The sequence below is a fragment of the Puma concolor genome, chromosome E1, assembly GCF_028749965.1.
Source record: "Puma concolor isolate L17-30 chromosome E1, mPumCon1.1.hap2, whole genome shotgun sequence".
In the NCBI taxonomy this organism is placed as follows: domain Eukaryota; kingdom Metazoa; phylum Chordata; class Mammalia; order Carnivora; family Felidae; genus Puma; species Puma concolor.
Genome location: NC_141680.1, coordinates 62657103 through 62681308, shown reverse-complemented (window position 1 = coordinate 62681308; position 24206 = coordinate 62657103). Strand labels below are relative to the sequence as shown.

Below are 24206 nucleotides of genomic sequence, written 5' to 3'. Positions count from 1 at the left end.
GAGCGCTCCTCATGGCGCTTAGGGAGCTAGGATGGCACCACACGGGGGCCAGGTGGACACCAGGGTTCCTGGAACGGGCAGGAGCCAGGGGTCAGCTTCAGATCTCCCCCTGCCGGGCCCTCTGTGACCATTTCGTCAGCCTGGACGAAGACGCGGTACGCAGATTCCTACCAGGATCTGACGGGACCTCGCGAGGTTCCGTGCTAGTAACATCAAGCCAACGCAGGATGCATAGACCTACCTCCTGGTGTCGAGCCCACGGGCCACGGCCAAGTGGCCTCCGGGGACCCAGGGCACACCCCATCTACTGCCAGGTCTGAGACACTTGGCCAACTGCACCACAGCGGGTGGAGGCCACAGCTGGGGCGGGGTGGGCGGGGTGGGGTCAGGACCACGAGGGACTGTGAGGTCAGGTCGGGGGCGCCAGGTGAGGCTCAGCATCAGGGAAGCAAAAGTAGTACGGCCCGAGGCACACGGTCAACTGCGCTTCTGAGCGGTCAGCCCCAGCACGTCCAGGACGCAGTGAGGCTGTCATCATCCCAGGAAGGGGGAGGGGAGGAGAGTCCTAATCATCACCCACAAGTCCCTTGGAAAGACAGGGGCTCAGAGCACACACAGACTCGGGCCACCAGTGCGAGGCCGAGGCTGAAGGCTATCCCTGACTTTAGATCCTCCCTTCCCCTGGGAAGGGCAGCTGGGCCAGCAGGATACCCAACCGGCCATACCCGCCTCAGGTGGCCCAGGAGTCACCTCTGCTGAGGGAAGGCATGCCCAGAGACCTGCTGACGGTGAATCATTAACTCCCTGGGACTGTGCGGGCCACAGGTTTGGCTGGTGGGGCTCTCTGGGTCAGGGAGCAGCCTTCTTACAAGGAGGTCCAGCAGGGTCCTCCGGGAGGGCCCACAGGTGGCACGCCCACCTGGGCACATGCCAGCTCCCCAGACCTGTCCTCAGGGTACCCAGAGCCCGGCACTCCCAGATGCAACATCTCCTTCCGGGCCCGCAGCCCTGTCCTTGCAGACCACTCTTCCAGCATGGCCAGGGAGGGGACACGGGGGCTGGCCGTTCTCAGGTACACGCCTCACCTCCTGCCTGTCTGTAGGCCAGTGCTACGCTTCCTGCCGAAGACCAGCACCGGTGCCCCACGCCCACCTCCCAGGTCACGATCTGACATCAGCCTCGCGGCAGCTGCCATCGCTCAGGCAAGCTGGGTGCTGCCCCAACCCCCCACCCCGTGCCCCCCTCCGTGAGGTGCTGCCGGACCTCTGAGGTCAGGCCCCTGCACAGAGAAGACACAAGGAACGCTGGCCGACCCCCACGTGCCCCGCAGGGAGCGAGCCCTGCCACCCCTGGGCGGCCTCCCTGGCAGGCAGGAGCTCCAAGCCAGCCCGCACCGCCCACTGGCCGTTGACCCAGACACACCACTGCACACACGGCGCCCGAACAATGTATTTTTCTCAGTGGCCACCAGGGGGCGCGTGTTGCCTCTGGTACGTTCCAGAGTTCATCTCCCCGGTGCTCACACAGGAGCTGCCCCCCCCCCCCGTCTCAGCAGGTCCCTTGTCTGTCCCGGAGCAGAGATGGCAGAGCCAGTGCCAGAGCTCTGCCCTGAAGCCGCTCCCACCATGGGTCCCGGATGCCAGGGCTGGAGCAGGAGGGGGCCTCCCCCAGGTCAGGTCCCAGGGACCCCAGTCCACCAGTCCTCAGAGCTGGCCTATTCTAGAACCACGGTGCCGCCCACCGCCTCCAGGGCTGCCTTGATCTTCTCCGCCTCGGCCTTGGAGACATTGGCTTTGATCTCCTGGGGCAGGGACTCCACCAGCTTCTTTGCCTGCCAGAGAGCAAAGTCAGAAATGGGGCCCATGTTGCCCCAAAAAAAACCTGCCATAGGAGGGGCCGGTCTGAGTACCATTAGCACGTTAGCGGCAACAGCCAGAGGGCTGTGCAGCGCGGAGCTCACCTGGACGAGGTTTATGCCCTGGATGTAGTTCTTGATTTCTTTGATCAGCCTCACTTTGTCCACAGGCTTTGCCTCTGTCAGGCGGACGGTGAAATGCGTCCGCTCTTTCTGTCTGGGGATGTCTTCTTCTGCCTCCTGGGAGAGGGAGAGAGAAAGGATGGGGTAAAGCAGGCACATTCGGTCCTGTGGCCCCAAAGTCGCCAAGATGGCACAGCAAGGCCCGCAATTCCAGCGGGAGGCCGCGTCGGGCAGCTGGGCTCAGGACAAGCCGGTCCGCCTCGACAGCGCCGGGGCCCCTCCCTCACGTGCTCCTCAGCGACACCTGCTCCATCGCTGGAAGCCTTGCCATCTCTCCGGAGGCGGTTCTGAAACCACCTCCCCCCACCCCGACCCCGCTCAGGTTCCCTCGTCCCTTGAAAACAGTCACTTGTGGCCGGTCAGGGTGACACCAACAGTGCTCGGCCCATCCTCGGGCGAGCCCCAAATCACATGGACACATTTGCAGCTGCACCGTCCCCAGGTGACCAGTGGAGGACTGGGGTTGACAGAGCCTCTCCCACCGCATGTGAAGATACAGCACCGCGGAGAGCAGGGGGCACGCGGCCCGGCAGCCTGGGGCTGTCCTGCTTTGCACCTGCCCTATTATTAACAGTGTTCCTTCGTCCCCCAAGGTGGCCCAGTTTAGATGACAGACTTCAGAGTAATTCTCTCTCCTTGTCCCAAACGTTCAGGCTGAACATGATGAGTCTGTAAAGCTACCACTTCGTGGCAGGTGGGGGAGTGGATGTGATGCCATGGGAGCCACAGACACATATGGAGCCGGGAGGGCACTCTACGGGACCCCTGACCTGGTCTCCTTGGTAGGGGATGGATGGTCAGGGAAAGGAGACCGAGGACAGTGATCCAGACTTCAGACACCCAATGACCAAATGCAATTCACAGACCTCGTATAGATTTGGGTAAACCAACTGTTATAAAGTCTGGGACCATTAGCTAAATCTAAATAGACTGAGATAGAAAACCACTGCTAATTACATTTGTTGTACAAATAGCTCCTGGCTACGTCAGTACCTGCATTCTTAGAGATGTGGGCTGGAGCGCACCAAGAAAGGACAGATCAGAAATGTGCCCTGAGGGGCACCTGGGTGGCTCAGTCAGTTAAGTGTCTGACTTCCGTTCAGATCACGATCTCATGGTTTGTGGGTTTGAGCCTCACATCGGGCTCTGTGCTGACAGCTCAGAGCCTGGAGCCTGCTTCAGATCCTGTGTCTCCCTCTCTCTCTGCCCCTCCCCTACTTGTGCTGTCTCTGTCTCTCAAAATAAATAAACGTTAAGAAAAAAAAAAAAAGAAGCAGAAAAAAAAAAAGAAAGAAATTTGCCTTAAGCTTCAAAGGACAAATGAATTAAATATCAAAACCTTACTAATTATTGAGACTGGAGACAGATACACAGGGCATTATCTACAGTTGCAGATAGAACTTCGAAACTTTTTGTAAAAATTGCAACAGCCCCCAACCAAACTAAAAAACCTAGAAAACAAAAAACAAATTCACATGTGGCTTCAAGTCTGCTGGTTTCCTTACAGAGACCCCAGCCTGTCCAGTGCCTCCCCACCTCACCGCTCCGGCCCCTGATGTGCCCCCACGGCTCTCTCGCGTGCAGCCCCCTTGCAGCTTGCCTCCTGTATCCTCACATCTCCTCGGCTTTAGGGCCTTTCTTGACATCATAACCCTCCTCTCCCCTCAGCTTCTTCCTTACTTTTTTCTCATAGCACTTCTCAAGTCCTGCTATTCAACAAAAATTTTCTTCTTCTTTGACTCATTGTCAATTCCCCCCGCGAAAACGTGGTCTCCACGCGGGCAGGGACCTGCACACCCTTGGCAGGGCTGCAGGGGAACCCAAAGACAGCACACACAGGTCTGCAGGACGCGCTGACTGATGCAGGGCCAAGACAAGGGACGAGAGAAATCTGGGCGTCGGGCCATGTGACACGAGGCAAGACGGGAGCCTTTCTGCACAGGACCCTGGCCTGGGCTCACCTCTGGGGCTGCTGCAGCAGGGGCAGCACCAGGCACTGTGCCACCCATTGGCATGAGTCCAACATCCTGGATCTTCAGGGTTTTCTGCAGGGAGGGGAGAGAGCAATCTCAGTAGCTGCCCATCACACCCAAGATAAACACACAGCCTGGCAGGATCCTCACATTCAGAGGGCACACTCTGGACAATTTACTACACACCCCAAATACACCATGAACAAGACACAGGCCAGGGCCTGTGGTACCTTCAGAAGCTCGTTGAGATCTGAGATCTCCAAGAGCGTGAGGCTGGCGATGTCCTGGACCAGCTGCTGGATCTTGGGGGGATACTCCTTGGGGGCGTTATCCAGGGGTGCGCCGGCGAGGGCCTCCCCCATTCGAGGGCTGCTGCATCTCATCAGCCGCACAGCGCAGACACGGGGCACCTGTTGCCTAGCCCCCCAAACAAAGCTGTCAGCCTGGCACAGGCCAGTGACACAGACCAGACAGGTTGATGATAAGAGCGCAGTTCTAGCTCCTAGGTCCCAACCCAGGGTTCTCAGATTCCAGGGTCCACGCGAATAAGGGGATTTCCCAGCTACCTTAAGCACTTCAAAGAGCCGTAGAAATGCACGCAATTATCTGCAGACAGACTACCCACACCGTTTAAGTTTCCGTGTCGGAAAACTCTCTATCAACCCACGGGAGCAGGGCAGTAACCTGACGGCATTTTGCTACACTAAGGCCTTCAGAACCTGGGGCCCTCGGACGGCACAACGCCGGGCCCACCGATGGAAGACCTCCAACGTCACTAGGCCTGTAGGGGAAACTGAGGCCCGCAGAGCGGCAGGGACCTGAGCAAGGTCATCTGGGACCACCCCTAGCATTCTGCGCAGCACGCGTGGTTAGGGGGCCGGCAAGTGGGGACCCCCGCGACCCGCACCGCCTCCGGGCCCCACCGAGTCGGGGGTGGCATCCCGCCCGCCGCACGCGGACACCGCCCCCAACCTGCACCCTCAGTTGGCGGCCCAGGGCCCCGACCCTGCCGCCCCGCCAGCCCTCGGCGGACCGTGGTACCTGGCGAGACGGAGCGCAGCGCCCTGACGTCTGAGACACGGCCCCCAAAAGGGGCGAGCGGCCGCCGCCAGCATCGGTCCGCGGGCGGGAAGGTCACACGCGGCTCCCCAGGAGGAGGACGCTCTAGCCGCCCGGGCCGCCGAGCATACGAGCTGCGTGAGGACGCTCTAGCCGCCGAGGCCGCCGAGCATACGAGCTGCGCGAGGGCGCTCTAGCCGCGCGGGCCCGACGGGCGAAAGAGTTGGGGACCGACGCTCTAGCCGACGAAGCCGCCGGGCAAACGAGTAGGAGAGGACGCTCTAGCCGCACCTCGCGCTCCCTTCCCGAGATTACCCACTAGGCGGCGAACCGCGCAGGCGTGGAGGGTCGTTGGTGGCGGCCGGGGGCCTGGGCTTGGACGGTGACCGGCTGGGGGCCCTCTACTCGCTGGGGGAATCAAGGCCAGAAAAGGCCGACGCTTGGAGCCAGGCTCCGTCCGATTCTGGGAGGCGGTCCCGGCCCCCGGGCAGCCCGGCCAGGGAGAACCTGGGGAAGCCTCGCGGCGGCTGACAACGAATTTCCGCCGCCGCGGGGCGGGCACGGGGATCCCAGGTGTCCTTTCTCCGCAGGTCGGTGCTGGGGGCCTTGGCTGCCCGCAGCCGGGAGCCACCTAGTGCGGGTAGCCCCCGCTGCCCTCTGGGCAGTCTTTTCCTTGGTTTCCTCCTCCTTCTGAAGGATTGCCTTTCCCGCCCGCGCGGTTCCCGTAGCCTCGGGAGCGCCTCGGCAGCCGAGTTGGGGGCTCTCCCCTTACAGCGTTGCCAAGGGTTGTGATTGAGCTCTGAAGCGTCGAGGGATGGAGCCCTGGACGGGAGGGCTAGCCGTACACCTGGCTCTGTCTCCAGCTGCCTTTCCAGCCAGCTCCCAGACATTCTGCACCTGCTCTTCTGCTTAGACCTCTGTAGCTCCACCCCGCTCAGGCAACACCTGCCCTGAGGGCCCTGGGTCTCTCCTCTTCCAGCTCATTTTCCAAGAGCCCGGCATGGAACCGCACTTTAGATCACGAAAGCAGAGCCGTCCTCTGCCTCAACCTCTTGCTCTCCTGGCCCTGCTTTTGACCTGCACTCAGATCACCTCTCTATTAATAAACTAGCCCATTCTTTCTCAGAAGAGCTAATGCCGGGTCATCTAAGAGACTTGGTATTTAAGGTGTGAAATGTTTTGAACTCTAGATGCAAAGGGCTGTGAGTTCACATTCTTAAAATATTTTCTTCAGGACTACGACTGGTGTAGAATCAGACCAGATCCTTGGGCTTTGCAAGTCTTGGAGGAGTCTGGGCAGAGCAGAGCCGGGTGGAGAGGGCTGCTGCTGGGTCCCCAAGGGCACAGCTCGATGGCGCCCAGTTGTCAGGGCGGGAGCAGATCTGCAGCTGCTGCCAGAGAGTATCCAGCCCTGGCAACTGCCTGTGGAGCTGTGCCAGGCTTGGAGGACAGGCTGGCCTACGGACACGTGCCCACACGCCCCTGCCCAGACCTGGGCCGGCTGCCTACCACCTTCTTTCTGAACAGACACTCCAATACTTGTTGAAAGACGTTTTATTTTCAGTGTTCCATTCCGTCTACTCAGGGCACTGGATGAGATGGCAGCTCAAAAGCAGAGAAGCTGGAGACGAACCCCCACCTTCCCGTGAGGGCCGGGAGTGCCTGCTGACCGCTGGGGGCACGCACACTAGTCAGACCACAGGCTGCACAGGCTCACGGTGCAGATGGGAGGGCACAGGCTGCACGGGACAGAAGGGCCCCACTCCAGCAGCCCTCACAGGACCTGACACACTGGGCTGGGAGCTCCCTCTCAGAGAAGGTCCTTCCCTCCCACCCTCTGAGGCTTGGCCCTGGGGAAAGAGGTCAGAGACCCAACTCAGGGAGATGGGGATGAGAGTAGGGCCTGGAGCACGAGGAGTCAGCAGAAGAGGACAGAAATGGGGAAGGGGCCAGGGAGAAGGGCCACCCCCTGCCTGTAGCAGGGACACTACATGGCGGTAAGAGGAGAGCAAGGCAGGACGATGCTAGTTCGAGACGGAGGCAGGGGTTTCAGAGAACCGTAGTGTTGTTCTGGATGGCCAGCTGGCAGCTGGGGATCAGTCAAAGGAGATGAGCTGGGCTTCGCTGCCCTGTGCCGGAGGGCCCTGTGCCGGCGGCTGCTGGGCCACAGGGGGCGGCTGCTGGGGGGGTCCCCCCGAGGGCGCCATCTGGAGTGGACACACAGGAACCATTGGCCCCGCCTTCCCACCCTCTACTGGCTGTTCTATAGAATGCTCTGCCCTGGTCTCAGCCCCAGTGAGGCCCCGCCCCACTCCCTCCTCCCAGCGTGTGGCCGGTTCCTGGTTCTCTTCCTGCCCCAGCATAGACCCCACGCGTTCCCAACCAATGTCTGTGGAGTTGAGCTGACTTGGCCTCGAACTTTTAAGGAAACGTGCGTAGCTTGGATATCTGTGGGTGCTGTGGTGGGCGTGCGGTGTGTGTTGATGTCCTCGCTGCTGGGAACCAGTCCTGGCCTGCACTGTCTGTCCTCCCCAGGGCAGCCCCACCACCCTCGGCATCCTGAGCCTCGCCGGCAGCCTTGGGAGAGGCTCACCTGCTGGTACATGGGCTGCTGCCCTGAGATGTAGGGCTGCTGTGGGGGCGGCATCGGTGTGTCCTGGCCGGGAAGGGTGTTCATGAGGTTCTGTGAAAATGAAGCGAAACTCACATTAAGGAGTCCTGCTGACAATAAAGGGGGGGCATTTCTGACCTGAAAAATCAAACGCCCACCAGCTAGGAGACCCTAACGGTGGGGAAGGGGGTGTTGAGCAGGATGGCCTGCCCTGCCCAGTGCTCCCCTGGCGTCTTTTCCGTGTGGACGCCTCACAGTCTCTCACCTGCATGCTGTACGGCTGGTAGCCCATGGACACCGACTGGCTCCCCATGTAACCCATGGCACCGGACTGTGGAGGCTGGGAGATGGCCGGGAGGCTCTGTGGGGCCTGGGAGGCCACGTTCTGTGGAGGGAAGGGCGTGATGGGACAAAGGCTGGGGTCTTCTCCCCGGGGGGGGGAGTGGCCCCACCTGCCTACCTGATAGCCCTGCGTGGGGGTGGGCTGATAGGAGGAGTAGGCTGGGCTGGCAGTGGGTCCGGCCGGGCCCTGGGGGGCCGCCTGTGCACCGGTGGCTCCTGCTGGGTACATGTAGGCGCTCACCATGCCGGGATCTGCAGGGGAGAGGAGCAAGCTGGCTGTCCTGCAGGGTGGGGGGCGGGGAGGGGCAGCACTTCGGAGTCTCCCTTTTTGTCGTGACTTTTGGGAGCGAGTTCATGTTTCACGTTCTCCCAAAAAGAAAAGCAACGAAATCAACGAGAATAGGAGAGGAGTTCTAAAACAGAATGAAACCAGAAGAGATGAACCAAACTGTGCTGACAGTGACAGGACGACACGGGAAGCTGGTGAAAATGAGCCCTCGGGCCTTCGGAAACTCAGCGTCTGGAACCTGCGTCCTCGGCCGAGAGGGGACCACAGACCTAGTGAACCTGTCAGCAAGTGCCTGTCCCCAGTGGCTCGGGCTGGCGTTCCCAGAGCCACTTTGTGTGTATCCCAGGAGCGAACAAAACAGCACATGTGGAATGGACGAGAGGCAGGAGAGAGAGGCGTGGGAAGGGGAGGGAGCCCCGTGCGGGATCACTGAAGCTTTGCCTGCCGGAAGATAAGCCGCACGTGTGCGTCTACACGTCCCGGCGGTCCCCTGCGCTGAGCGCACCTGGGCCCGGGTTGCCAAAGAGCCTCCGCTATCAGGACCAGGGGCTCGGTGGACGGGAGCTACGTTTCAGGAAATGGAGCAGCCGGAGGGGTTTCCTGGGGCCACAGGAAACCCTGTGACCATCTGAGCGTCCAAACACACTGTGAAATTTGAATAAAATGGGTCTGCCTGATGAAAGAGTAAACAGGAGAGAAGAAAAAGTGCCTTATTTTGAACAGACCTCTGATCAACAGGAGGAGCGAGATAAAGACACCGTTTGGCAAACGTTATGATAAACTCAGACAAAACTAGCAAAAAACATTAAAACCACAAGCTAAAACCTGCAGAAGAACAAGGATGTAGGTGTCTTATCTCCTCGCCAGGGTCTTGTTGGTTACGGGAAAACCGTCCCCTCCAGGGGGGACACCCAACAGACGGCCCACGCACCACGTGGCCAGCGGCCGGCTGTGCCTTCCTGCTAAACACTGTAGCCCCCCTGATGACTGGCCCAAACACAGCCACGGGCCGTCACGCCGACCGAGACCAGACAAAACCCACTGAGGGGTGGTCTGCAAGACATGGGCCAGGGCTCTTTGAGAAGTCCGTGTCACGAAACACACAAAGTAGGAACATTCTAGGTTAGGGACAAAAAGAAACAGAACCAGTAAAGACAACAACCGTGGGGTTCCTACTGGCACAAAGGGATGTGTGAGAGCTGAACCCGGCTGCGGACGACGTCACACCACGGCCTCAGGGGCTCCTAGCGTGGCATCCGTGCCCAGGCCGGGAGGGAGTGACCTGGTTTTAGGACACCCGTGCCGAGACCACGAGGAGCAAAGGGCATCGGGCCTGCCCCTTACTCTGAGAGGTTCAGGAGAGTGCACATGTGCCCGTATGAAAAGAGAGCGCAAACGTAACGAAACGTTAACGTGGGGAAAACCTGGAAAGCTCTCGGTGCTGTTTTCACTTTCCTGTAAATCCAAAATTACTCCAGAACGAAGAAGGACAAGCTGGTGGTCTGGGGCTCATCGGAGGTGCCCGCCCTGTTACCTGCTCCGGCCCCAGGCATGCCGGCGTAGGGGCTGCCGGCGGTGGGCGCCGGCTGGCTCATGTACACGGTGTGCATGGGGGAGCCCTCCACCGAGCCTGCTGGGCTGAAGGTGCCTGGGAAGCTGGTTGGGCCGGAGGGCTGGTAGAGCACGCCCCCGGCCGCGGGCATGGCCTGGAGCTGCAGACAGAGAGAGACGACGGTCAGGGCGGTCAGGGCAGTACTTGGTCACGGGCGTCGCCGGCTAGGGGTGGGCCCAACGGGGGGTGCATGCCTGGGCGTAGGGCAGGGAGAAGGCGGGCATCTGGGCCCGCATCTGGATGGTCTGCTTCTGCTGCTCCAGCCGCATCTGGCGCTCCTTCTCCTGCTCCTGCAGGCGCTGGATGGCCAGCTGCCGCTGTACCTCCAGGTATTCCTGCGGGCCACGAGGCAGGGGTCAGGGCTGCCCGTACCTGGGCACCCCCGTCCCCCTCCCCCCCCCCCCTTCCCCGCCCCAGGGCCGACCACCGCACCTGCTTTTTCTGCCGCATGATCTCCAGCTTCTGGGCCAGCTGTATCTGGCGCTGGCGCTCGGCTTCCTCAGCTGCCCGGCGAAGCTTCTCCCGGTGCTCTTCCCGCAGGGCGCTGAGGGCCCCCCGGGCATCACGGATCTGCGCCAGCTTGTCCTGCAGCCCCTCGTAGTATACTGTGGGGAGAGGGCGGAGCCGGGAGCCCTTGGAGTGGGTGGGAAGCGCTGGCTGCCCAGGGCTGGGCTCCCACTCTGGACAATGGCCACCGGGCCTGCCTCTGCCCAGCCTCTGCCCAGCCAAGGGCTTGGCGACAGGGCACGGCCGGGGTGTGGGCTTCTCATGGGCAGGGCCGGGGGTGGGATTCCTCCTTGAGCGGACTGCCCTATGCTCAGCGGGGTATTTCCCACCGCTGGGGGCACTTCCCCGAGTTGCCCGCGGCCCGGCCCCGCCCCCACCCTAAAAACCTTTGCCGCGCCCACGGCGACCGGGCCGGCACTGCCCCGAGGGGCGCAGCGAGGCCGCCATGGAAGGTCCCCCGCGGCACCTACGCCTGCGCTCGTCCAGCTGGTTGAGCAGTTCCAGCAGCTGGGGGTGCATGCTGTTGATGGACTGGAACAGGGACAGCACGGCCGAGTCGTTGGTGATGCTGCGGCCGCGCACATGGTTGCTCTTCATGCGGTTGACGAAGGTGGTGACGGCGTTCTGCAGGGCCTTCAGAAACTGCGCGTGGCTCTCCTCCGACTCCCCGTTCTGGAATTGCTGCTCGGGACACACGTGGGACCTTACTGAGCGTCCCCGCCCCACCCCGTGCCCTCCAGGGCCTCCAGACAGGACCCGCCACTCCAGGCGCTACGCTCTGACCCTGCTGTGCATCTGACTCGATCCTCCCAATGGTGCCGCTGAGCCCCAAGGAGCCCCAGGAGCGCCTCCTGCACTGGGCTCCGTGTCGGCCGGGACGGAGCTGGCCGAGCTTGGGCGGCCTGGCTCAGAACCCTTCAAGGTGGCCTGATTCCCTTGAAGAGGCCCTGGTCTCTTAGTCAATGGCCCACAGAGCCCCCAAGCCCCAGGACAGGGCAAACAAAGATTCATCCGGGTGGTTCTGGGCTGCCCTACAATATTCTGATCCACGCCAGGCAGCAGGTGGCCAAGAGCCAGCTGGTGCGCAGGGGTTCCATGGAGTTCTCGGCTGGAACAGCTCGCCTCCGGGAGGCCACTGTGGGCGGGGCCCTGGCCCCACCAGGAGTAGTGCCCGTAACGGGGCCCTCAGAGGGGGCCATGGCTTACCTCGCCAAAGGGGCCGGTGGAGGGGGCCACGGGCTGAGAGTCTGTCTCCGGGAGGGGCGTCTGGAAGAGGCCAGAGGGTGAGAGGGGCGTCCGGCCTATCCCAGGCGCCGCCCCCCCAGGACCGTGGGCCTGGAGTGCCGAGAGCAGCCCACCTCCAGCGCACTGGCAGGGACTGTGTGCCCCTCCGCGGGCGGGGCAGCCGGCTCCGTCAGGGGCGCGGGGGCAGACGGCGTGGGGCTCTTCCGGGACTCCTCCTGCTTCTTCTCCCAGTAGTTCCGGTTGAGGTACCGGGCAAGCTGCACGGGCAACAGAGGTCACTCCCAAGGGCCAGGGAGCTGCATGGGAAAGCACCACGCGCAGAGGCACCCTCACCCCCTCACCTCAGGGTCGATGTCCTCAGCCAGAGGCGCCGACGAGGTCTGGGGAGACACAGGCCAGATCAGCAGTGACCCACGGGCTCGAACACTCACCCAGCTCCTCCCAGGCCATTGCTCAGGATGCTGGGATGCCACGGCCGTGACAGTGGGCACTGAGCACCGGCCAGTCTGTCCGAGGGGCCCCCGGGGCTCTGGGTGTGGTACCCCCACGCCACTTCCCAGAAACCACACTGTAACGTCCCAACGGCAGGTGCAGGGTCTCCTTAGGCCCTTGGCCAGCTGGCCCCCCTGCTCGTGCAGCCCCGCAGAGCCCACGATGACTTCCTAAATCTTCCGCCCCACCTGCCACCCACCCCCTATTTACAGAGGAAACTAAAGCCAGAAAAAGGCAGACCCCTTTTGACCCCAGGGTTCACCCATCTCCTCTTGCTCGGGGCGGGGGCGGGGCGGGGGGGGGGGATGCCTCCAGCCTTCCCATGTCCTCTCCCCTCACAGGGGACCCCCGGCCAGAGGCAGGAAGGCCAGGGTGGGCCAGCCCGTACCTCGACCTTCACCCACCCCATCAGGCGCCATCTTTTCTGGGGCAGCCCTCCGGCCTGCCTCCCCACCCCCTGGCACAGAACCGCAGCCCGGCCTGGGACGGGCTCACCACTGGCGAGGAGTACAGGCTGCTGGCAGGAGGCGCCGACGAGGCTACGGGCGCGGGTTCTGCTTTGGGGTACGTGGCAGCGGCGTAGGCAGACTTCTGTCTCTGCAGGAGCAGGGAAGCGTCAAGGCGCAGGCGGACTAAGCCTTCACACTCCTCGGCCCTCCCCAAACGTCTAGGGACGTTCTCCCCCCGTGCCCCCGGACCGGGGGAGCCTCCCTCGGCTCACCATCCTCTCCTTCTCCTCAGCCTCTGACTGAGACAGGGCCAGGGCCAGCTGCAACTCCTCCTCCTCTTGCAGGGCCGTCTCGTCCCGCTTGGGGGGCAGCTGGGGACAGACAGGCCGGTGAGCGGGGCCCGGGGCCAGGAGTACCTGGGACTGCTGGGACAGGGGGCCGCTCAGGTACTCTGGGGGCAGCTGGGGACAGACAGGCCGGTGAGTGGGGCCCGGGGCCAGGAGTACCTGGGACTGCTGGGACAGGGGGCTGGTCAGGTACTCTGGGGGCAGCTCCGCTGTGGACGACGCCTTTCCTTCTGCTTTCCTGGAGGCGAGAGAACGTTGGGTGGCCGAGCACCTCACCCCAGCCCCCAGCATCCCCACAGAATGACGACAGAAGTGCCACAGGCCATGCTCTAGAGAAAAGCCGGTCCCTCAAACCAGCTGTCGCCTCTGGGATGCAGGACCCTGGGCAAGTCACCGGCCTAAGCCCCAGCCCCCTCTCCTGAAAATGAGGTTCACGCGTGGGAAAGGAAGTTTTCAGGGGAGCGGCCTGCAGACACCATCGCAGACGCCGGAGGATGGACAGCACGGGCCTCCAGACGGGCCGCACCGAGAGGGACGAAGCCTCACTCCTGGGACAGAACCAGGAGCACAGAACCAGACTCTAAGGCAGCCGAGGAGGTGGGACGGCCACCTGTCATGTGCCACGGACCTGGATGGGCCTGACAGGGACGCAGTGGAACCAGAATGGGAGCGCAAAGTAGGTGTTGGCCCCGCACTGATGTCACGTGCCCCGGTGTGACAGCTGTGCTGTGCTCCCAGGAGAGCGCGCACTTCTAGGGAAACACACGGGGCTTGGGGTACAGGGGGGCGGGGGGCTACCCGTGGCTCGCTCGCAGAGATCCAGAACGGACACGGTGTGCGTGAACATGCAGGTGGGTGGGGAAGGGGGACCGTGCAATTATGCCAATGTGGCGGCCTCAACACTGAGGGAGCCGGGAGGAGGCCACACCACATGGCGTCTGCTTACCGCCCCTGCGTCTTTTGCCTAAGTTTTACGTCCAAGCTAAAAAGTTAAGAAGCACACAAACCCTAGCACCCGGCTGGCAGGTCTGAGAGCCTGGGTGCGTGCCAGCCCCCCTCCTGGACAGCCAGGACCCGGAGCACACGAGGCCCTCGGGGCAGCCGGCGGGGACTCACTTGTTCAGCTGCTCGTAGCAGGGCTCGCACACGCGCACCTCCTTCTCGATGCCGAACTTGGGGATGGTGGAGGACTTAGAGGAGCACTTGCCGCAGAAGATCTGGCCGCACGCCCGGCAGTGGTGCTGTGAACGGGGCGGGTCAGGGCGCGGCCCACCGCCGGGCCACTGCCCTCTCGCGCCCACCCTGCCCACCTCCGCCTGCTGCTGAGTGCCCCCGGCTGGGCCTCCCCGGGTGGCAGCTGGGCCAAGAGCGGGCAGAAGGCAGGCCTGAGTGGCCACAAAGACCCTCGGGAAGCAGCACGCTTCCACGCTCCCGACTGCAGCCATCGTTGTGGGAGAAGAAGTCCAATTAAAAAAACCCACGCACGAGTTGTGCTCGGGGATGAGTACTTGCGGGACAGTAGATCCGGGGCGTCAGCTGAGACCCGCCCGCCCCGGCCCCAGCCTGCACCATTGCCATCTGTGCCTCAACAGGAAGGGAGGCTGCAGCCGGGGGGGCTGGAGCGCACAGGCTGTCGGCCGTGAGATGCAGCTAAGGGCACAGCAGGCCCGGGAAACACAGGCCCGAGTCTCCCGCGGCCCCAAGCCCACGGCATTCTTGTCCCCTGGGGGACGCAGCCTCGCCCAACCTTCCTCTGACAGCACAGGCCATCAGACTCAGGACCCCTCGGTGACCACGATGACCACACGGCTGGGGGTGGACTTGCCCCGCCCCCCTACCCCCCCCCCCCAGCACCACGAGGTCACAGCCAAGAGGGAAAGGACCTCGAGTGGGTACAGCGGCCTCACGGCAACAGCGGGTGGTCTGGGGGCTGCCCCGGGGGGCACACTCACCTTGCGGGTCACCACCCCGAACTGCACCCGGCAGCGGTGGCACTCTTCGGCATCCACCCAATCGGGGGCCTGGGGGATAGGCAGAGTCAGGGTCACGTGGCCCCTGCCTTCCCTGCCGACATGCCCACTCCCCACAAATGGGGGAAGACCCCAGAGAGCGCAGGGGCTGGGGGCCAAGCCCGCAGACGCGAGGAGGGAGGCCACTCCAGGACACCCTGTTCGCTCTAAGCACGTGGCAGCCAGGCTCCCTGCGGGCCGCAGCGACACAACGGCGGGTCTTAACTACACGAGCGCGCCAGCCACAGGCACCTCGAACGACCTTCCGACCCCAGCCTGACGAGACCCAGCGGCACGTTCTCGTGGAGACGGCAGCTCCCCCACCAAGGTTCCCAACAAGCCGGGCCCCCCGGGCTTCCCTTCGGCTCCCTCAAAGCAGCCTAACTCCCAGATGCCCAGCACCCGCCCACCGGTGAACTCACTCTCTCTGCAGCAAACATGGCATCGCTCTCCTTAAACTCCGGGAACACGTGTCCTGAAGAAAAGAGCCCGCGGTCACCGCCGGTGCTACCCTGGCACGCGAGACCCTGACCGCCTCACCTGTCCTCACCCCGTCTGCCCCGAGACCTTTAGGAGCCACGTTCTAACTCTTGGCATCCGCCTCCCCAAATAGACCTACAAAAGGAGGCCTAGAGCCCCTGGGTGCAGAGAGTAGCGACCCGGCACCAGGTGAGTGTGCCTGGGTGCACGAGTGGGCCTGCCCGGTACCCGGGGTGGCTCCCCACGGCCGCGCCATTCCGGGGCTGTGGCATGGAGCCTGGCCGCACTCCCACCACACCAGGGCCTCACGGATCCTCCCTGGACCTCCCATCTGGCTCCTGGCCCCACGCTCCAGCCCCCTGTACCTCTCAGGATTCTTAAAACCAGTTCCCAAGCTTTTCTGAGACGCAGATCCCTCGAGAATTCGAGCTTCGGATGCTCTCCTCAGCAAAGTGAACGTGAGCATATACCCACCATCCCAGGTCCGAGGTCCAGGGACTGTGGGCCTGAGGCCAACTCACCAACACGGACAGGACCCTTGTCACACATTCTCCACAGGTTCCTACCCACCCGTAGCCACCAGACGCTGCCCCTGCCCCAGGCCTCATTTTCAGGGCCAGAGGACTCTGCACAGGTGGGGGACACACCCGCTCAGCCATGGTGGCCCAGCCCTTGCCAGACCCCACCAGCTCGGCACGGCCACTGTGGCGGCGGGGAGGAACCTCAGCTGTCACGGCCCAGCTTAAAGCCCTCCTGGGACCAGCTCTGCCTGAGCTCTCCTGCGGGCTGGCACCTCCCATGCCTTCGTACCAGCCCGCCGTGGCTCCAGGGCCTCGGAACGGAATCCTCTGTGGGATTCCAGGGCCCAGCCCTTCTCACTGCCCGTTCTCGTGTTCAGGTCTGATGTGTGAGCTGCCTGCTCCCCAGGCACTCTCCAGGCCTCGGGCTAAACCAGCACCAGGGTTTAGAGGCAGGGTTCCCAGGCTTTACTTCCTTCCTAGGACCTGACGCTCGGGAATTGGCTCCTTCACTAACCCTTCACTCGTGTGTCATCTGCCTCACCCAGGGGGTGTCGGGTTGCCCCACGGCGATACCACCTCACGCTCCTGCCACCGATCACGCAGCACGATGCCGTCCCCTGCCCCGCACACGGTGCACACAGCCTTCCTTGGGATGGCCTGGTGCAGAGCGGCCCCTCAGCTCCTAGAGGCTGTGTCCCGAGCCTGGGACCTGACAGACCCTGCCCAGCTCACCTTCCACCTTCATGATCTGGTACGTGTCCTGGACCACCTTGTACTTGGGCTCATTCCGGAAAGCATGCGCCCAGGCCTGGATCAGATACAGAATCTTGTTTCGGACATTTACCTCCACCTGCCTCTGCAGAGAAAGGAGAAAGGAGAACAGAGAACGAGGAGGGCCGTGAGAAATGGGAACAGCAGAGAGGTGCCTTGCGAGGAAGTGGCAGGGAGACCGCGCCACTCTGAGCGCATGGGCCGGCAGGGGTGTGTTGAGGGGGGGCCCTGCGTGGGACACAGGGGCCACGCACGGACCCACTCCCCAGGCCCGATGCTCCTCCGTGAAGCCCGGCCCCGAGGACAAGCCCATCACAGCCATCTACCCACACAGGACCGAACTTGTCCTCAGTCCCCTAGAAAAAGCTGGGGCCTCCCTGAAGCCCAGCTCCCCAGATCCACTACCCTGCCTCCTCTTGCCCTACCCCAAGGCGCCCTAACCAAGCCCAGAGGCCCCTCAGTCTGTAACCCCCTGTGGCTCCAGCAAATGCCAGGCCGTAACAGGCAGAGCCAGGCAGGACTGCGTTGAGGCCGCGGATACGCGGCCGGCTGCCTCTCCTCTGGTCACAGCCAGCCTGTGTGGGTGGGGGCCGGCCACTCCAGGAACCTCCCCGCGTGCACAGCCGCCATTTCCACCAGGTTCCAGCACGGCCTGTCACATCTCCAGAGCTCTCTCGGGGACGCTCAGGAAGACAGCAGGGCGAGTAAGCTGCTTCCTGGAGATGCCAACTAGACTCACACACGAGGCCTCCGGTTCTCTCCCGTAACCTGCACCCAGTGAGTGGAGCCCTCTTTCTTACGGTTACCCTCCCTCTACAAAACGGGGTTAACAGGCTCAAGCCACGTGTGGCACATGGGATGTGGCCGCGATAGCACGAGGGGCAGGGCTAGCCCTTCTGACCTTGTAGCCAGGCCACCCTAAGGACTGCCTGGGTCACCAGTCGGAGCCCACCTCAGGCCCCAGATGGGCTCTAGGCCACGTGAGCCCACGGGTGCCCACCCGGGCCGGGAAGCGGCGGCCCCGCCCACCAGTGGTGATAGAGCCGGTATATGCGGCTGGGCTCCTTGGCCGCCCCCAGGTGGCCTCACCCCTGCGAGATGCCCTTTCACCTCAAAGAATGGCTGCACCACCTGCTCTGTATCACTCAACCTCATGTTGTCACCACCCACATCACAATCCCTGCAGCTGGGCGGTGGCCCGTGCAGGACACTCTATCTAGGGACTCTGGAGGACCGTCCCTCCCCTAAGAACAGAGAGTGTGAAACCCACTCCCCAAGGTGTCCCCGGTATGCCGTCTCCCCCAGCTCTCCCTCCACGAACACGTCAGACTCACGTGCCTCCCTGCTCAGAATCCTGGCTCTGCGCGTCGGACAGCCCCCCCCCCCCCCCGCCCATGCTTCGGGGCTCCCCGCAGGCCTCCACCCGTACACCCTGCCCACAGCTACTCACGCACAGACAGCTCCTTCCCCACCACCCAGTGAGGCTCTGAGCCCAGCCCCTGGGAAGCCTTTTCCCTAGGAACGGCAGGGTCTCCTCCGTGTCCCCAGATGCAGCAGCCTGGCTCACTTCTGGTGACGCCCCGACCTCACCCAGCTGGGATTCCTGAGGCTGAGGTGCTCACCTTCCTGTCCTCTGCTCTGCCCGGCACTGCTCTGCCCCAGGTGCCGGCAAAGACCCAGAAGAGCCCGGCCTCGGGGTCACCGCACTCCCCACAGTCTAGAACCGTCTGTCCCTTCCAAGAGCCCACCTTCAACAGCTCCTTCAGCTCCTCCATAGTCTGCTTGTTGGCCACCTCATCGTGGACCGTCTGGCCACAGTTCTTCACCACAGACTCCATGACCTGTGGGACCCGAGGAAGGGACGGGCCAAGTCACTGGTCAGGGTGGGACGCCCCTCTTGGACAGGCCCCTCGGGCAAGCCAGCCTGTCGAGGGATCCACGTGGCAGCTCTGGGTCGGGCAGCAACCGCTGCTACGTGTGCCCCTTCTGATTCCATTTTTTACTACCAGGGACAGAAACTGGAGTCCATCTCTGGGCCCTAAGTCAGCCGGCTGCAGGTGGGAGAGCTGAGGCATGACCTCTATCAGGTCGCTCGTATCTCCCTCGTTCCCCAGGCAGGTGGGCAAGGCCCCAGACTCAACTCGTCTCTGCCTTCCTGACACGGACACCGAGGTGGGGACTCCTGAGGTGGCCAGAGCGCGGGGCAGGGCGGGGGGGGGGGGGGGGGGTGCTAGTTACCTCGAGGGCATACAAGGCCACGTGGGGATTCTTGTCGTTGACTTTCTTCTTGATAGAACTCACTGCGTATTTTGCTCTGAAAGAAAAGGACGTCGGTAAAAGAAAAAGAAAACTGAACCACCTCGGAAGCTAACGTGAAGAGAGCCCACCCGCCCTCTGGTCCTCAAAACCCCCAAGCAAACGGTAAGGGAATCACACGCCTCCAGACTATACAGAGAAAACCCTTTCGTTGTCCCCAGATCCCAAAACTCCCAGTGTGGAGACCACTCACTTCTCCACCTCGGGACCTGCTCCCATGAGGGCAGGCCACTGCCGGATCTTGGCGCATCAGAGGGCACCAAGCAACCCCGAGCGCGCCATGGTGCCGCCCCCTCGCTTCTGGGCGGCACGGGCCCGCCTCACTTACTGTGTGTCCCCCTGGCGGATGAGGTCACAGATCTGGAGGATGGATTCCCAGTCGGTCTCCAGCAGAAGCTGGCTGGTAGCTTTGTCTAAAGCAAAAACGCATCATTACCGGGGCTCGGCATTCGTCTGATGCCCTAGGTGGCCCCAGAGCTCCGCAACAGGGAGGAAAGACCGTCTCCTTCCCATTTAAAACACTTGGACTGAATGGAAAGGCACATGAAAATCCTCTTGCCACCTGATAATGACAGCGCTGTCCTTCTCAGAGAAAGGACAAACCGCTTAAAAAATAATGATACGGAACACCGGTTACGCACTTGTGGGCCAAATGCCGTTCCAAAGGCTTTATGCAAATGCTGAATTCTCACACAGCCTCGCCAGCAAGGTCCTGTTTCCATCCTCTTTACCGACAAAAACAAGGAAGCCGAGAAGTGAGGTCACACGGCTCGCTGGGGCAGAGCCAGGCAGAGTTCAACACTACGCTCGGCCACCTCATCCCGCAGAGTCCCTGGTTCTCCCCAAATTTAGCCTAGTTGATGAGATCCCAGCAAGGGCGAGGCTGGAGAAGATGCCAAGTGTTTTGTGGGATGAGGACAGGACTGACCCGGAAGAAGTACTCTCCGAATGACACCTCCACACTCTCCACATCACAGTTGCCTCAGGCAGACACACACGCTCTGTCCTCCAGCCCTGCTGGCTCTCCTCCCGGGGACACACAGGTGATCTAACAAGGTGCACCCACTCGCAGTACTGGTCTGGCAGTAACTTCGGGGTTGATCTCTGGGGGGCTGAGCCACCGCTCAGCTGCGTGTGCTCAGAACAAGGAAGGTGCCTCATCTGAGGTCTTCTCCAAAACCGTATTCAAGGGGAAAGCGTGACAGGCTCAGAGTGACCACCGGAGCACAGGGAGCACTGGCCCCAAACAGAGCCCACGCAACGCAGTCTCACTGGGGGCAGAAGAGGATACGTCCCTAAACATTCATTTTCTTTGCTAAAACTCGTGACCTCCAGGAGGCTCCCAAAGGATCAGCTCCACCTCCGGCAAACAGAAAACCCGCCTTCCTAAACCACCGCGGCCTTCCGGGAGCCCAGTGGGGACAGACAGCGCCGGCCTGGTTCCCCAGGGAAGCAGCGCTCATAAGAGCGTGGCAGGTCCCAGTGAAGACACTACTGGTTCCACCGTTTGGAGCCCAATGTTTGGGGCACCCTCAGACCCCATGCAACCTAGGTTTTTTGGGGGAGCGGGTCTATGTGACCAGGTCACCCGTTTCCGTGACTCAGGACTTGTGGCCCGCTCAGTCAGATGCTTGTTTCCCCGGGACCGCCCCGCTCCCGGTCCCGGTCCAGGAGCAGAGCCCCGGGCGCAGTCGCGGGCCCGGTCTCCTCCGCGGACCCTCACCTACTCGGGTCGGAGCCCGCGCCCAGCACCCGGGACTGCCCGGTCCCCAAAGCGCGGGCGCGCCCACCCACCCCGGGGACTCGGCGGCCGCCTCCCCGCTCAGCTCCCAGGACGCGGGCCGAGCCGCGGGGGGCGGGGGCCACGTTACCTAGGAGACGCTCGAAGGTGCCGCTGCCGCGCCCCATGGCGCCCCAGGACCCCGACCCGACGCCGCTGCGCTCCCCGCTGCGAACCGGCGCGCCCCCGACTTCCGCTTCCGCCTTTTCCCCGGGCGCGCGCACGCGCGCGGCGCCGGCCGGGACGCGAGCGGCGAGGAGGCGGGCTTTTCGGCTCGCCCCAGAGGCTGTGCGCCGATTGGGCTGCACCAGGTCGTGAGCGCCGCGAACCAATGAAGAACTTGGACGTGAGGCCTATCCAATGAAAGCGGGATGAAGGGCGGGACTTGCGCGGGCTACGGATGCCGGGTGGAGTCCGGGGACGGGATGTGTCTTCTCCTGGGAGCCTCGGGTGTCGGGAAAACGCTGTTGGTGAAAAGGCTGCAGACTATCCTTCCGCGTCGGGCGAGGGCCCGGGGGTGGGGGGCGGGGTGCTCCCGGGGGGCGGGGCGCTCCCGGGGGGCGGGGCTGGGGGCGCCGGGACGGGGGGGTTTCCCCGGGCGGGGTCCGGCTGTCGCCCGCCTTCCCTGCCTGGCTCTGGGGATCCTTGACCGCGCGCACAGCTGAGCTCCGGGGATGGGAAGGGCGACCTGGGCGATGCTCCCCCGACGCGCCCCACGGTAGGCACCCGCCCTCTCGCGGGGCTACGAGAAGGGGGTACCCTTCGCGGTTTGCAAAGTGCTTTGGGGCTGTTCTAAGCGGATGCTGGAGTCCGGCCGGTCCCTGTGTTAAACCCAACTCTCAGGAGGTGAGGGGTGTCTTGGGAAGGAGACTGCCTCCTGGGACACAGCTGCAGGGGAGGTGGGTGCGGGACGGGGGCCCAGAGCCGCCCACCCCTCACCACTCTTGAGACTGCCTTTTCTGGTCGCCTCGGAGGGCGAATCCCCCGATGGGTGTGGGTGCTGCGGCCACAGTCAGCTCTGAGGGTTAGGGCGTTGGAACCCAATTTAATCTTCCTTACGTAGGACTGTGTTTTAGGGGCTAAGCCCTTGACAAGGGGCGTTTTGGGGTTTGGATCACAGTGTAGAGAGCTGCTAGCCAGGAGTTCCCAATGGGAAAGTGCTTGTGTCCTTTGTGCATCTCGAGTTTTTCCACAGGTGGGCACCAACCTTACTGACATCGTCGTCCAGAGAAAGATTACCATCCGGGAGCTGGGGGGGTGTATGGGCCCCATCTGGTCCAGCTACTTTGGAAATTGCCACTCTCTCCTGGTAGGTCGTAATCCTTTGCACTTAAGCGTTGTCTGGTGCTGGACCTCACTCTGCGTAGGCTGAAGTTTGGGTTCCTGAGCAATTACGCGAAGGCAAGGAAACATGACCGAACTTCGAGTTGCTTCCTTTTCCGAATAGCTTGATCCCTAAATGCTTCTGCTTCAGAGCGGGCATAAAAGCTCACGCAAGGTTTGCTGAGGGGAGCGTTTATTCTCTGCCAGTAACTGGTGCTTGCTCTCTGCCTTGATCCTCTGGGTGTGTTTTTATGTTTGTATTTGAATCCCACATCTCTTGGGCTTGTCCCATCCTGGCAAGGCCTGTGCCCCAGATTCCAGGACCCTTCCCGGGAGAACTGATGACCACGTGAGTAGAGGGACTTCCACGTAGGTGAAAGCAAGTGACATCAGGTCGCTCTCATGAAAGTCATTTCCCCTAACTTCTGCTGTCCCCCCACATCCTTTGTTTAAAAGTCCTTTTGCTCTTCCTGAGCCAGGTCTTGCTGCCCCAGGGAGGGGATTTGGGAAGGACTGTCTCCATCACGGGGTGGTCCCATCTGTTTTCTTCCTCCCCAGTTCATGATGGACGCCGCTAACCCCACTCAGCTGTCCGCGTCCTGTGTGCAACTCCTGGGCCTCCTTTCCGCAGAACAACTCGCAGAAGCATCCGTCTTGATTCTCTTCAATAAGATGTACGGTCTGTCTTCCTGGAGGAGAGCACGGCCGCGAGTCCTGGAAGGAGCTCCCTTGGAGTGGAGCCAGGACGGTGGCTTGTGGCTTGGGGGTGGGGGGTACCATGGGGTTTGGGATGCACTTGTGGCAGCCCGCCGTGACGGGGTGCTTCTTTTGCCCTAGCGATCTGCCCTGTTACATGACCGTAGACGAGATGAAGTCATTGATCAGGCTCCCAGACATCATTGCCTGTGCCAAGCAGAACATCACCACGGCCGAAATCAGCGCCCAGAAGGGCACTGGCTTATCAGAGGTGCTGCGCTGGCTCCAGGACACCCACAGAACTGACAGGCGACTGCCAGGAGGAGAACCGTGACCGGCCGGCTCTGGGGAGGAGGCAGAGAACCGCACTGCTTGGCCTCTGGCGATCTGTTCTCATCAGGGACAGGACGACCCGACGTGAGCCTAGGAGATGGGCTCCTGTCCTGAGTGGCGGTGATGGGTAACTGGCCTCTGAAAAGGTCGTCCCCAGGGCTGGGAGAGGAGGACAGGCTTGCAGGCGGCTGCGTGTCCTGCCGCCATCCTGGGATGTGCTTCCCGCCCATTGGGAAAGGAGCTCTACTTTCCTGACGGTGTTTGCACCGCCTGGGACCAGACTTGCTCTGGGGACTGTGGCACAAAGTTGTACCTGTGGAGTTTCCCACATGCCGACAATGTGGCCTCCGTTGTGTGAGGCCGTCATCTTAGGAAGAACTGAGTCTGGAGTCAGGACGAGAGTAGTGTCTTCATTCGTTCAGCAAACGTACATCACCCCGAGGAGGGCACGGGGCTCCCGCGGGTCGGTGCGAGTGGGAGCGGCCCTGGTAGAGCACAGGGGGTGCTGTGCTCAGCTGAGGGGGCTCACGTGGGGGGGGGGGGAGGGGGGATACCTACTGGTGTATTCGTGTCCTAGAGGCTCCGTGACAAATTAGCCCAAACCTGGTGGCTTAAAACAAAAATTTGTGCTGACAGTTCTGGAGGCCAAAGCTGAAATCGATGTCAGCAGGGCTGGAGGCTCTGAGGGGAGAGCGCGTTCCTTGCCTCTCTCCTGGCTTCCAGCGGCTGCTGTACTTCTTGCCGTGACCTGGCTTGTCACACACAGAACTAGGGTCCCTGCCTGTCTTCCCACGGCTGCTGCTCCCTATGGGGACACCCGTTACTGGATTTAGAAGCCACCCTAAATCCAGGATGATCTCTTGAGGTCCACGATTACGTGTGCAAAAGCCCTTTTCTGAAGTAAGGGGACACTTGCATGTTCCCGGTCGCAGGGAGACCTCTTTAGGGCCGCCGTCCAGCCCACTGCAGTTGGCCAAGAAGCCTCTACTCCTGGGCGTGGTTGAGTTTCCGAC

General features: G+C 62.3%; 3 protein-coding genes across 4 annotated transcripts; 1 reads left to right on the top strand and 2 right to left on the bottom strand.

Annotated features, from left to right (window-relative positions):
* Positions 1 to 1431: 1431 nt before the first annotated feature.
* MRPL12 (mitochondrial ribosomal protein L12) lies at positions 1432 to 5210 on the bottom strand. The gene is made up of 5 exons (XM_025927708.2): positions 5053 to 5210; positions 4242 to 4428; positions 4000 to 4083; positions 1961 to 2095; positions 1432 to 1831 (listed from the first exon to the last, which is right to left on the bottom strand). The coding sequence occupies exons 1-5, from the start codon at positions 5124 to 5126 to the stop codon at positions 1715 to 1717; spliced, it is 597 nt and encodes a 198-aa protein (XP_025783493.1). The 5' UTR covers positions 5127 to 5210; the 3' UTR covers positions 1432 to 1714.
* A 1396-nt stretch (positions 5211 to 6606) lies between these two features.
* On the bottom strand, positions 6607 to 21077 carry HGS (hepatocyte growth factor-regulated tyrosine kinase substrate). Its single transcript, XM_086685579.1, has 22 exons — positions 20933 to 21077; positions 19390 to 19474; positions 18984 to 19059; positions 18494 to 18586; positions 16707 to 16830; positions 15396 to 15448; positions 14917 to 14985; positions 14081 to 14205; positions 13124 to 13202; positions 12890 to 12988; positions 12664 to 12765; positions 12018 to 12056; positions 11790 to 11933; positions 11638 to 11697; positions 10902 to 11112; positions 10357 to 10529; positions 10119 to 10259; positions 9847 to 10024; positions 8142 to 8275; positions 7947 to 8066; positions 7664 to 7753; positions 6607 to 7277 (listed from the first exon to the last, which is right to left on the bottom strand). The coding sequence occupies exons 1-22, from the start codon at positions 20967 to 20969 to the stop codon at positions 7167 to 7169; spliced, it is 2343 nt and encodes a 780-aa protein (XP_086541705.1). The 5' UTR covers positions 20970 to 21077; the 3' UTR covers positions 6607 to 7166.
* A 141-nt stretch (positions 21078 to 21218) lies between these two features.
* On the top strand, positions 21219 to 23589 carry ARL16 (ARF like GTPase 16). Of its 2 annotated transcripts, none has more exons than XM_025927694.2 (5): positions 21219 to 21327; positions 21501 to 21559; positions 22037 to 22150; positions 22723 to 22838; positions 23002 to 23589. In XM_025927694.2, exons 1-5 carry the CDS (start codon positions 21267 to 21269, stop codon positions 23192 to 23194), a joined length of 543 nt encoding a protein of 180 aa, XP_025783479.1. In that variant the 5' UTR covers positions 21219 to 21266; the 3' UTR covers positions 23195 to 23589. The 2 variants fall into 2 exon arrangements, with proteins under 2 accessions (XP_025783479.1, XP_086541718.1); XM_086685592.1 differs by having other exon boundaries at positions 21220 to 21327; positions 21501 to 21687.
* The last annotated feature ends 617 nt before the right edge of the window (positions 23590 to 24206 follow it).

Coding starts and splice junctions, on each gene's coding strand:
- MRPL12 (XM_025927708.2), bottom strand. CDS start 5,126: ATGCTGGCGGCGGCCGCTCGCCCCTTTTGGGGGCCGTGTCTCAGACGT. Junction 4,429..5,052: donor GCTGCGCTCCGTCTCGCCAG/GTACCACGGTCC, acceptor TTGGGGGGCTAG/GCAACAGGTGCCCCGTGTCT. Junction 2,096..3,999: donor CTGCTGCAGCAGCCCCAGAG/GTGAGCCCAGGC, acceptor TCCCTCTCCCAG/GAGGCAGAAGAAGACATCCC.
- ARL16 (XM_086685592.1), top strand. CDS start 21,242: ATGCCGGGTGGAGTCCGGGGACGGGATGTGTCTTCTCCTGGGAGCCTC. Junction 22,151..22,722: donor GAAATTGCCACTCTCTCCTG/GTAGGTCGTAAT, acceptor CTTCCTCCCCAG/TTCATGATGGACGCCGCTAA. Junction 22,839..23,001: donor TTGATTCTCTTCAATAAGAT/GTACGGTCTGTC, acceptor CTTTTGCCCTAG/CGATCTGCCCTGTTACATGA.
- HGS (XM_086685579.1), bottom strand. CDS start 20,969: ATGGGGCGCGGCAGCGGCACCTTCGAGCGTCTCCTAG. Junction 15,449..16,706: donor CCAGATCATGAAGGTGGAAG/GTGAGCTGGGCA, acceptor TCTTTTCTTCAG/GACACGTGTTCCCGGAGTTT. Junction 10,025..10,118: donor TCTCCCTGCCCTACGCCCAG/GCATGCACCCCC, acceptor CTCTGTCTGCAG/CTCCAGGCCATGCCCGCGGC.